The sequence below is a fragment of the Sinocyclocheilus anshuiensis genome, unplaced genomic scaffold (genome assembly GCF_001515605.1).
Source record: "Sinocyclocheilus anshuiensis isolate Anshui unplaced genomic scaffold, SAMN03320099.WGS_v1.1 scaffold130, whole genome shotgun sequence".
Lineage (NCBI taxonomy): Eukaryota > Metazoa > Chordata > Actinopteri > Cypriniformes > Cyprinidae > Sinocyclocheilus > Sinocyclocheilus anshuiensis.
This window is the reverse complement of record NW_015544207.1, coordinates 2,730,753-2,742,805: the sequence shown is the minus strand read 5'-3', so window position 1 is coordinate 2,742,805 and position 12,053 is coordinate 2,730,753. Positions and strand designations below refer to the sequence as shown.

At 36.2% G+C, this 12,053-nt stretch overlaps 2 protein-coding genes across 2 annotated transcripts in view; both read left to right on the top strand.

Annotated features, from left to right (window-relative positions):
- Positions 1–2,818, top strand: part of LOC107696964 (ubiquitin-conjugating enzyme E2 T) — a 5,584-nt gene extending 2,766 nt beyond the window's left edge. Inside the window, 4 exon segments of the mRNA XM_074187046.1 lie at positions 782–887; positions 1,101–1,199; positions 1,678–1,761; positions 2,667–2,818. Coding sequence (XP_074043147.1) covers positions 782–887; positions 1,101–1,199; positions 1,678–1,761; positions 2,667–2,786 — 409 coding nt within the window. The 3' untranslated portion in view covers positions 2,787–2,818.
- The window catches only part of LOC107696944 (uncharacterized methyltransferase YdaC), a 25,370-nt gene that overhangs the window by 8,176 nt on the left and 5,141 nt on the right, over positions 1–12,053 (top strand). The gene's annotated exons all lie outside the window — the stretch shown is intronic.

Below are 12,053 nucleotides of genomic sequence, written 5' to 3'. Positions count from 1 at the left end.
TGAACTACGGCTCTGTGTAGTAAATGCCGCTCCATCTGAAAGCACGTGCTGGAGATTTACTACTAATCACAGGAGCGGCTTTACTGACGAGATGCGCATGAAAATCGCATTCGATTTTTTGCACAGCCCTACCCTCAGGCCATTCAAGATGTAGATGAGTTTGTTTCTTCATCAGAATAGATTTGGAGATATGTATCATTACATCACTTGCTCACCAATGGATCCTCTGCAGTGAATGGGTGCCGACAGCTGATAAAAACACCACAAGTAATCCACACCACTCCAGTCCATCAGTTCATGTATTATGTAACAAAAAGCTATGTGTTTGTAAGAAGCAAATTTATCATTGCAACATTTTTTTTTTACTTCAAACCATTGCTTCTGGTTAAAATACAAGTCCTCTATCCATAATATTGCTTTCTCCAGTGAAAAAGTAGTTTTGTCTGAATCCAGAGAGAAATATGCACAGATCAAGCACTGTTTACAATGCGAAAACAGTCCAAAACAAATATGTTGGTGGATTTTAGTGTGAGAGGACAACAGGGGATACATTTTTTCACTGGAGGGAGCGTTATTATGGATTATGGACTCATAATATTTTGACCAGAACAGTGGTTTGAAGTTTAAATGTCTTGATGGATTTGTTGTAATGATACATTTCTGCAAATCTGTTCCGATGATGAAACAAACTCATCCACAACTTTAAAAAACCTGAGTACATTTACAGCAAATTTTCATTTTTGTTAGAACTATTCTTTTAACACTTCTCTCATGTTTGAAGGTATCCATTTGAGCCTCCAAAGATGCGTTTCCTGACACCCATCTATCACCCCAACATTGATAATGCAGGACGCATTTGTCTTGATGCTCTGAAGCTGCCACCAAAGGTAAAGACTAAAACAAATTATTGAACCCAAATCTAAATCAATAAATATGGGCTTAATTTTCTTTTTGCAAAATATTATTTTTATCATTTTGATGTTTGTTTTGAAGTATGGCACTTGTAATGATATTAACTTTGATAGCAGACATTTTTTATGCATATATGTTGTGATTGTCAGCTGTTACATGTTGATATTCATATGCATTTTGTTTCAAAGGGAGCTTGGAGGCCATCGCTCAACATTTCTACAATGCTCACCTCCATACAGTTACTGATGGCCGAATCAAACCCAGACGACCCACTCATGGCTGATATAGTGAGTCTTACATCTGTTCCCTCAGTTTTTAAGGTCAAGTGCATAATTTCTCGAATTGAAATCTGTTTGTTTGAACAGCCCGTCATTACATTGGCTGAACCAATGGCTTAAATTGAGTTTGGGATTAGTTGTTTGTTCAAAAAGATTATTTCATTTTGTGCAACTTTCATGCTTCTGATTGTTAATTATGGAAGCCTGTTTCTGCCACTGAATAAAAAATAAAAAAGGTAATTGCAACTTCTCACAATTCTGACAGTTGTAATTGTCTGACAATTCTGTTGCAGGTTAACATCTTAATTCTGACTTTTTTCTCAGAATTTCATTATATAAACTTGCAATTGTCAGAAATAAAGTCATAATTGCATGATAAAAAGTCGCAGTTACCTTTTTTTAATTTTTATTCAGTGGCAGAAATAAGTTTTCATAATTATTGCTCTCACATTACTCTTGAAAATTAATATGCTGACATACTTTCCAGTCCTTGGAATTTAAATACAACAAACCACTATATCTAGAGAAGGCAAAGAAATGGACGGCTGAACATGCAATCCAGAAGAACAAGGTTAGATTCATGCTTCCACATACTGTACATTATTGTTGCTCCTCTATGCCTTCCTTTCTGAAACGCATCGATTTTTACAAAGCTCATCGGTCTGAAAAGCGAGGTGTGCTGTGATTGGCCAGCTATTCGGTGCGTTAAGATTGGCCGAATACCTCAAGCGTGTGACGGAAATGTTACGCCCCTCACCATATTGTAATGCCCTGTCTGGCAAAACCCATTATAAACAAGGCATTTGTTGCATCCAGTGGGGACATAATTACGGATTATAATGACTTATACTGTCTTTTTACGCATTGCGTTGCATCGCGCCGCATAAGCATAAAACCATGTCTGCATTTGTGATCGGAGAAACGACAAACAACAAGCGCTACTCTACACTGCTCAAAACTCGCGTTTGAATCGTCAGTGGCAAATCCTTTAAATATGAAGACGTACTTACAGTCTGTGAGTCAGAAGCGCCAGACTGTCCTTGCAAAGTTGGAACTGCCCCACTTTATAGAAACAGCCTTTGTGTACAGCTGCATTGTAGGCTATTGGTTCAGGAAACACTCCTCTGTAAAATGTGCTGCACACATCTGAATATTTGGGTTGAAGTGTTCTGGAACAGTGTTGTAAATACAACTTAACCACTGATTTCTAGTCGTGTCCTCTTGGACGAGTCTTAACTTTTATAAAGAATATCTCTTTGGGTTTGAGACTTTAGTCTTTGCAACTTTAGGGATCTTATGTATTCAAGAACAGCTTTTAACACTCCAAAGAGAAAGGACAACCCCTTTAAACTGTAGCAATGGCTAGGTCCAACAGTTCATACACTGACATTACACACATCAGACACTGGGGGGAGCCAGTGCTCTTTCATTGCTTCAGTCTGATGGCACCGTTTCTCTTCTCTCTTTTGTTTGAAGGGTTGTGTTGAGACAGAAGAAAAGACTCCTGAGATTAAAAATAAGAAAACTGCACACAAGAGAGAGGCTCTTACTGCACAGGAGAATTTAGAGCACACTAAGAAAGTATGCATGCAGTAGACTTATATTTTACAAATGACTGATTTTAAGTTTATTATACAAATAATTTCTGTTTTTTTGTTGTTTTTTTTGTTCTGTTAGTTTCTTGTTTACAGTTGGGTATATGAATGTAATAAAATATATTTAAAATGACCCTACATTTGCATCTCCCTGAGTTGTTCATTAGTCTTCAAGACATGCATTTAATAGTGCCTTTCAATGTAACATGTTTCATAATACACTTTTAATATTTAATGATATAAGGTATTCCATACTAGATCAGAGGTAGTTATATTGTATAATGTAATAGGTAGCTTACTTTACAATCTGTGAAAGATCTCAACCAAGCTTTATTACAAACTAATCAAATCACTCATATTCATGATTTGTTGACTTGTGGTCTTATTTTTGACACAATGTAAACATGTAAAACTTGATGAGCTTTTATTGTGACCGGTTTCAAAAAAAAAAAACAGAATATTACGTTGGTTGGGGATTTTTATTTATGTATTTTTTTATAGTGTAAGAGTGTTGATCTTTATTGTGGTAACGTTTGGTTGTAGGATCAGTTATTTGTTCTTTTCTCCTGCCTGCGCACTCGTGAAGCGTCAGCTGTACAAAGATAAAACTAGAAGAAATAACTTTATGTAACTATTACACGGCTCTGTGGAATACTCAATCCTGATTGGTCAGTCGCCACATTCCGAGGTATGCTATTCCCAGTCAGATAACAACAAAGTCCCTTTAAGGCAAGTCATGTCACTCGGCGGCCATCTTTGAAATGCCTCTCGGGCATGCAAGTGCAGCTCCTATCTCTTTGAATGGGGAATCATCAAATTGTCCAAAACTGTCCGCAAAGCTTACGATTCAATTTAATGAAATCTGACAACAACTGTATCATAAATGTTGTTTATTTTGCTCAGATAGCGTTAAAAGTCTTGGGTATTCACTGGGGGGAGCCACTGTAAGCACACAGGGGGACTCACTTGGGAGTCTTTGTTGATAACAACCAGTAAAAACGAATAGAGTGGGGGAACTATGACCGATCGGCTGTTAGCATCACACTGGTCGACTTGTGTGTGTATAACAGTGTATGGATTAACTGGTTCTCGCCATGAATATAGCCATAAATGCAGGAATGGCGTTAAGAAGAAAATAAACAAACATCACACTGGTTCCCTCGACAAAAAGCCAATAGGATTTTTTCCATAGGCTTTTAGATTATCGCAAAAAAATAAGCTCTGTGTTCAACAATAGTTCCATCAAGACAGTCTTCACAAAATAATATAACTTTTATGAATTTTTGAGCCTAAATAAAAGCGCCAGAACTTAAAAGCTAAACTTGCGCTATAAACGAAATACACCACGGTCGCTCGCCTTCAACGTCACCACCAGCATGCTTCCGACAGCTTTTTCAAACTTTTTTTTTAACATGTCCTGTGAAAAGGATTTACTTTGTATATGAATTTTAATTCACGCTTGCCTACATGAACCTTTTCAAAGCTAGAGCCAAACTAAAACTGAAATGAGACATTAGTAATAAATAGTATAGTGAATAAATGAAATAATCATAACTAAAAGATATACATTTCAAAATAAGGTGCATTAAAAGTCAATAAATCCTTGATTAATATGAATATTTTAATTAAAAACGTATCTCCACGTTCTATTCAATAAAATTCTAGTGCATTTAATCTATTAAATAACAGCAGAGTGAGCGCGTTTTTGGCTATGGTAAGATTAAACTTATTTTAGTGAATTAAGTACCACATTTCAGCTATAATTTTGTTAGGGTGGGTACACAAAATGTTATTTTATCCTTGCGTCTAGACAATCCTCAATCTATATGCTTTCTAACAGCTTCATGCGGTCGTAAACATTTAAATTTGGCTAAAACGTGGCTTTAACGTGGCACTATGCATCATTCAAGTTTTACTTTCACCGTGAATAATCCCGTAAATGTGTTTACATGGAATAATTATATGTGTTTACCTTATGGTACGAACCCAGAGCCGTATCAGTAGGAAAGCGATAAAACGAGCATCTTCCATCCGAAGACTTGTTGCATTTCGGGGCAAAGCAAAAAAACATTGTCAGACAACAATATAAAATGCGGGAAACTATAAATTGGTTATTCTGCAATTAATTGTACGATAATACTACAATTGGAAAATACTGTAAATTGATAAACTGTTCGGCGTGATCATGTTTAATGTATCAGACAGCGCCTGTAGTCCCATTTAGCAACTTGTTAGCAACCGTCTTTTTTAAGGAATGTAACAGCTTCACGAGTGGGGTGTAACTGGTGTGTTTAATGTCGTAGAATACAACGGGAAAATATCTTGAGCTTTTGTGAACCACAGACCTTATTTTAGGGGATTTAATCAAAGTCCCATTCAAAAAACCATTGACTCTGGGACGATGGAACCGGAAGTGCTAAAATGCTAACACGCTTCCGGGTTTTTGCCTACAAAGTGACGTCCTAGGCTCATCCGGGTAACTGCAGACGGAGCTATTCGCGTGCTGGGATCATTTTTCTTCCTGGAAATATTTAAGATTTATATTAAAATAATTAATAGTGTCATCCTTTTTGAAACTTCTGTTTCATTTTTTTTTTAACCATTTCTTACTATGTGTCAGTAAGTTGTTGTTATTTTAGCATGTGTGTTTGGCTCAGAGTTATTTTTTTTAGGATTTTTTTTTTTTTCATTTAAATGTTTTAGTTTTGAAATGTTGTTGTATGCATTTGTCATTTTTATTTAATTTATTTAATTTTCTTACATGTGTGTGTGTATATATATATATATATATATATATAGTATTTACAGAGTTTTAGCTTTTAGTTTTAATGACTTTTTCTTATTTGTAAGTCGCTTTGGATAAAAGCGTCTTCTAAATGACTAAAAGTAAAGTAAAAGTAAAGTCATCCTGCTATCACTGACTTGCTCTCTCTTGTTTCATACAAACGCACCTGCTCTTCTCCCCGAGTTACCGTCTTCGGCCATTTTGGAGAGTACCCCAAATGTAATGTAAAATGTAATCAGCGTTGTTTACGTTCAGTAGAAAGCGCTCGCATGCTGAACGTAAACAACGGTGATTACGTTCTGGGGTACTCTCCAAAATGGTGGAAGACGTTAACTCGGGGAGAAGAATTGCTGAATAAATTGTTATTGTTTTCTTTGCACACACAAAGTATTCTTGTAGCTTCGTAAAATTATGGTTGAGCCCCTGATGTCACATGGACTATTTTACCGATGTCCTTGCTATGTTTCTGTGCCTTGATCGTGGTAATATCCTTGTTGTGTATGGAGGGTCAGAGAGCTCTCAGATTCCATCAAAAATCTTAATTTGTGTTCCGAAGATGAACGAAGGTCTTATGGGTTTGGAATGACACGAGGGTGAGTGACATTTTTGGGTGAATTATCCCTTTAAGTGAGTGGACTTTACTGTCTTATATCACTGTTGTAATGACAGTGGATAGCTGTGAATTTGTTGCTGCCGTAAAGCAGTGGCAGAGCGTGGGAAAGAAACATAAGACATTCAAATTATTAGAAGTCAGTGTGCGATTAGAATGATTTTGAAACTGATATTTGAAAAAAAAACAACAACAAACAACATTTGCTTTAATACTTATTTAAGGGACCATTTGGGAGCCTGATACAACTGGCAGAATGTAAAATTATGGTAGATTTTAAATAAATAGTCAAAGATGTTCCATGTATTTGAGGTAGGTGAATCACCTCAGTGGGGGCCTTTAGAATATATTACTGTATTTGTTATTATAACTAAATCAATGGATTGACTCCTACGTTTTTACAGTGTGCGGAATTTTTACACGGTCCCTTATTGTGGCAAAGGCAAGTATTAGCGCGTCGGAGCAGACATTATGCTGCTGCTACAATAAGCGTTGCATGTTTTTGACTAGATGTTTATGTTGAATATACTTGTATTATAGTTATATAATCATAAACGCAAGTGTGCTATCGCTGTCTGTTGTAAGACTGTCGCTCCCAGTTAGCACGACCAGAGGAAAGTGTATATCGAAACTAAATCATGCTAAAGCCTTTAACCCACTTAAATTAAAAGGTACCTGCACCATATGACTTTACACTGAATTAAAACATAGTATCTGGACCTTACCTTGTTTCATAGTCCAACATCTGCCACTGCTAGGTACGCAGTTATGAATTTAATGCCTATGTTTCTGTATTGAATAGAAATTTACGTATTAAATAGAACATTTAAACGCACTTCCGTCAGTTCTTCTAAGGCTAAACTTTTAAGTCTTCTGTGAATTGAACTAACTTTAATTTCGTCTGTAGTTTTGTTTATAATAGTCCCATTTTTGGCTTAGGTAAATGCATAGTTTGGCGTTTGTTTGATTTCTTAATGCAATTCTCTACTTTGGAATGTTCTTAAATAACGTGTGTTTTGTTGTGTGCATAGAAATGCTGCCTAACAAAGTGGGCAAACAGCTGGGACACCCCACGTATTCTTTAACTGGATGGTTGGTGACCAAGTTCTTTAAATGGCACAATCAGATTTTGGAGGAGAATGCGGTGAAACTCTAACCAATATAAAGAAATATTTAAAAGGCATAAATAAGTAAATGAGTCTAAAAGAATAAGGTGCCTCATTTACTTTTTGTACACGTCACTAAATCTCTCACAAAATTAATTTTGTGCTCTCATTTATCTTAATTTTTCATCTGAACAGACATTTGTGAGATTATTCAATCTAAATAGTTATGAGGTTAAATGGAGGATGTTCATTTTGATTTGTAAATACATTTTTAGTTTTTCATATTTACATATTTTAAGTGAAAGTTCAAGTATATATATATATATATATATATGTATATAGTGCAATAACTAAATAAGCAGATGTTTCTATTTATTTCTCTTGATAATAATGGAGGATGTATTACCATCCTGTACACGCTCATAACTCCTCTAAATATGTTCACATTTACACTCTTACAAATAAAGGTGCTTCACGATGCCATAGAAGAACCTTTTGTCTAAAAAATGGTTCCATAAAGAACCTTTAACATCTGAAGAACCTTTCTGTTTCACAAAAGGTTCCTTGTGGTGAAAGAAAGTTCTTCAGATTATAAAAAGGTAAGAAAGAGATGGTTCTTTAAAGAACATTTGACTGAATAATTCTTTGCGGAACCAAAAATGGTTCTTCTATGGCATCGCTGTGAAGAACCTTTTAAGCCCCTTTATTTTTAAGAGTGTAGCAATAAATTCACATTGTTCCTAAGGGAGGCATATTTGGCCATTTTAACCTAAATGTATCACAAAATAAAACGGCAGGCTCCAACTGTGGGCACAATGTACACATTTAAAAGTTGCCTATCTGTGGGTGGGATAGATGTGATGTATTGTCCTGTAGCAATTGCAATTAAACTTAATTAGAAAACTGAGTTGATACTCAAATACAGTCATGTAGAAATGAATTAACTGGATGGAATAGAGATGTTATAACGTAAATATAGAAACTTTTGTGACTGTATAAGCTAATGTGTAACCAATCTTACAAGGAAAAACACTCAGTGTTTATTTTATGTGATCTAGTAAGTGAGCATTGCTTTTTTTTTTCATTGAAAATAAGTATTTTAAAGAATTCAGTGTTTGCCTTAAAGGTGCCATAGAATGGAAGACTGGCCATGGCATGGTTGAATAATAAGAGTTCTGTACATGGAAATGATATACCGTGAGCCTCAAACACCATTGTTTCCTCCTTATGTAAATCACGTGCGTGCAAAAGACCTCTGAAAAAGAGGTGAATCCCAACATAACACCGACTGTGACGTTACAGTCGGGATCGTTAATGTTTACGCCCCCAACATTTACATAATGTAGCCTATACCAAGGCCAGCCGGACCTGCACAGCCGAATCATCGATGCCAGATACTGCTATTAAAATAAACAAAAACCGATAAATAAATAAAAATAAACAAATTATTTCAAATCTTTTGCAATTAAGATAAGATAAAGATATCGCTGACCCTAAACTGCAACGTCCTACTTTATTAACTTTCTAAAGTGTCAAAAAAAGTGTAAAAGACAAGTCCAAAAACGCTTATAACAGCTGGATCTGGCTGCGCCCACGCCTTCACTAACGACCCTTTCAAGCCTCGTTCACTCTGCCAGCGTCTTTTTCATGTTATTAAATTTTTAACAAAAATTAAATTTGTACCAAGGGGGCGTTTTACCCCACATGTTTGAGAAAAAATGTCATTCTGAAAATATAATTATATTTTTCTTAAATAACACATACTCCCTATGCCTACTGTTCTCATATAACTGTGATTTTCTACGAAACAAGCTTTAAAACTTTGTTTTTTCTTACTGCTGAAAGTTTTCTCTCAGGTATACTGTACATCACCAGTGTAAGCTTCAAGGTGAAAACTTCTACATCACTCTTGTCAACTTATAGTCCATAGTCATGTGCCGCATTAAGCCTTTGCGGGGCCCATGGGCTAACGCAGCTTTACCCCCTCCTTTACACGCCAATCGAAATCAAAAATGCGATCAAACACTGTATAAAGATGCGCATGATATACTCGTGGAATTCAAACAAACTCAATGCGCACCATGGGCATCGCTAGGCCATTTTTAGGGGGGCTTTAGCTCGATTAGCTCCATGAACTGTACACGTAGCCCTTATAAGAACGCATAGCCTACTTTATAAAACGATCATGTTGCTATTTTCATTTGAAAATGTAACTTTCAGTATTAAACGTATTACAGTGCATGTGGCATTAACCATACAGTAATGCACAGAACTGATTAAAGACAGTGACAGACAGTACTTGAGCATATAAAGAGGTTTGTATAGCCTACTCTTTATAGAAAGAGCTTTATAGAAATGCAAAGAGTATAATTTTGTGTTTGTACAGTAAACGTGTGTGTGTGAGAGAGAGAGTTTAGGAAGACTTGTATTTGGCTTATTCATTACTCAAATGCTATACCCAGCTATGCAATACAGTGGAATACTGCAATACGTTTAGTATACCCACCCTACCCAATTCGTCAAACATTTTTTATTTATTCATTTATTTATTATCATTTTTTATTATACTCTCATTGTGGGCTGAGCCCGCCTAAAATGAAAATCCAAGAATCACCCCTGATGCGCACGTCATAATCCCATAGGAGGCAAAAAATTATGTATATAAATTAAACAATATTATCGAGTAATAATCTTTCAAATCAGCAACAGCCCAGCAAATAAAATTAAGTATCACTCACAACTGAAATGGCTTCTTCCTGCTCTTCTTATAATGCGCTAGAAGTTATAGACATAAAAAAAAAAAAAAGTATCATTTTGTTTCTCTATTTAACAACATTAACTTACAATTATAAAGATGCGCATGATATACTCGTGGAATTCAAACAAACTCAATGCGCACCATGGGCATCGCTAGGCCATTTTTAGGGGGGCTTTAGCTCGATTAGCTCCATGAACTGTACACGAATTCTTGATCGCCTCAGTTCCCTTTAAATTTCATATGAAAACGGTGGCAGACTTCGGCTCCTCTCCGTCTTTCAGCGCGTTCTTCAGTCCGCAGACCATCTACTGTAAAGTTTTCGCTGCCTTCACCCCACATCACACATCATCACACATCACACAGCTGTTTCCTCCAGCAAAAATGTAGCCCTTATAAGAACGCATAGCCTACTTTATAAAACGATCATGTTGCTATTTTCATTTGAAAATGTAACTTTCAGTATTAAACGTATTACAGTGCATGTGGCATTAACCATACAGTAATGCACAGAACTGATTAAAGACAGTGACAGACAGTACTTGAGCATATAAAGAGGTTTGTATAGCCTACTCTTTATAGAAAGAGCTTTATAGAAATGCAAAGAGTATAATTTTGTGTTTGTACAGTAAACGTGTGTGTGTGAGAGAGAGAGTTTAGGAAGACTTGTATTTGGCTTATTCATTACTCAAATGCTATACCCAGCTATGCAATACAGTGGAATACTGCAATACGTTTAGTATACCCACCCTACCCAATTCGTCAAACATTTTTTATTTATTCATTTATTTATTATCATTTTTTATTATACTCTCATTGTGGGCTGAGCCCGCCTAAAATGAAAATCCAAGAATCACCCCTGATGCGCACGTCATAATCCCATAGGAGGCAAAAAATTATGTATATAAATTAAACAATATTATCGAGTAATAATCTTTCAAATCAGCAACAGCCCAGCAAATAAAATTAAGTATCACTCACAACTGAAATGGCTTCTTCCTGCTCTTCTTATAATGCGCTAGAAGTTATAGACATAAAAAAAAAAAAAAAAGTATCATTTTGTTTCTCTATTTAACAACATTAACTTACAATAGTGAAAGACATCTTCCCTCAGGTATTTGTATTTATTATTAAGCACCGATAAACACAAGAGCAGTTGACCATAGTGCTGTACAAATAAAATAAAAACCAGTAAAAAGAATAACATCAGTAAACTCGAAAGATAATTTAACATGCAAAGTTTAAGAAAATATGATTTCAATTTAGTTTTAAACTCATGGACAGAATTTGAAGCTTTCACAGATAAAGGAAGGTTAGCGTCGGTCCAACTATTGCAAATAGTAAAAGGTAGATAGTATGTTTTCTAGCTGGATGTTGTGCTTACGATCAATAATCACGTCTTTGCATTCAACCAAACTGATTTGCAGAAATCAAAACACGAGTCCCGCTCGGTGTGAAGCGGGAGCGACTAGTCCAAGTAGGTATAACTGCAGACCGGAGATCTCCAAAATGGGGCGTGAACTCCAAAAGTGGGCAGAACCTAAAAAATGGGGCGGGGTCTCCTCGCTCGAAGACTTTCACCATTGGCTCTGGCTCCAGCCAATTGTTATTGACGTACATTTTAAAATAAAACTTTATAAATGTAACATTGTTTCTAGTTCATCTAAAATAAAATATGCTATATAAGTAAATATTCTCCGTGAGAGCAGAGCCCAAAGCTCATGGCCAGTGGTGTTCAGACTGGAGTTTGAACCTCTGCTTAATGATATAAACGGGAATCACCCACGAGCTCTCCCGCGAGCCGTCCCAGCGCAGCGCAGGGGAAAGATTTCACTCTATCGCTTTGTTATAAGCAACTGGGGCGTCCCGGGGCTCGAAATTCGCAGGGTAGGAGGGGGTAGTGATGCTGGGTGTAACTAAAAAGGTGCCATTGTCCGGTGAGGTCCGGTTGGGGAGTTACGGAACGATCTCATATCGCATAATCTTATTAACTGTTTATCTCCTGAACTGCA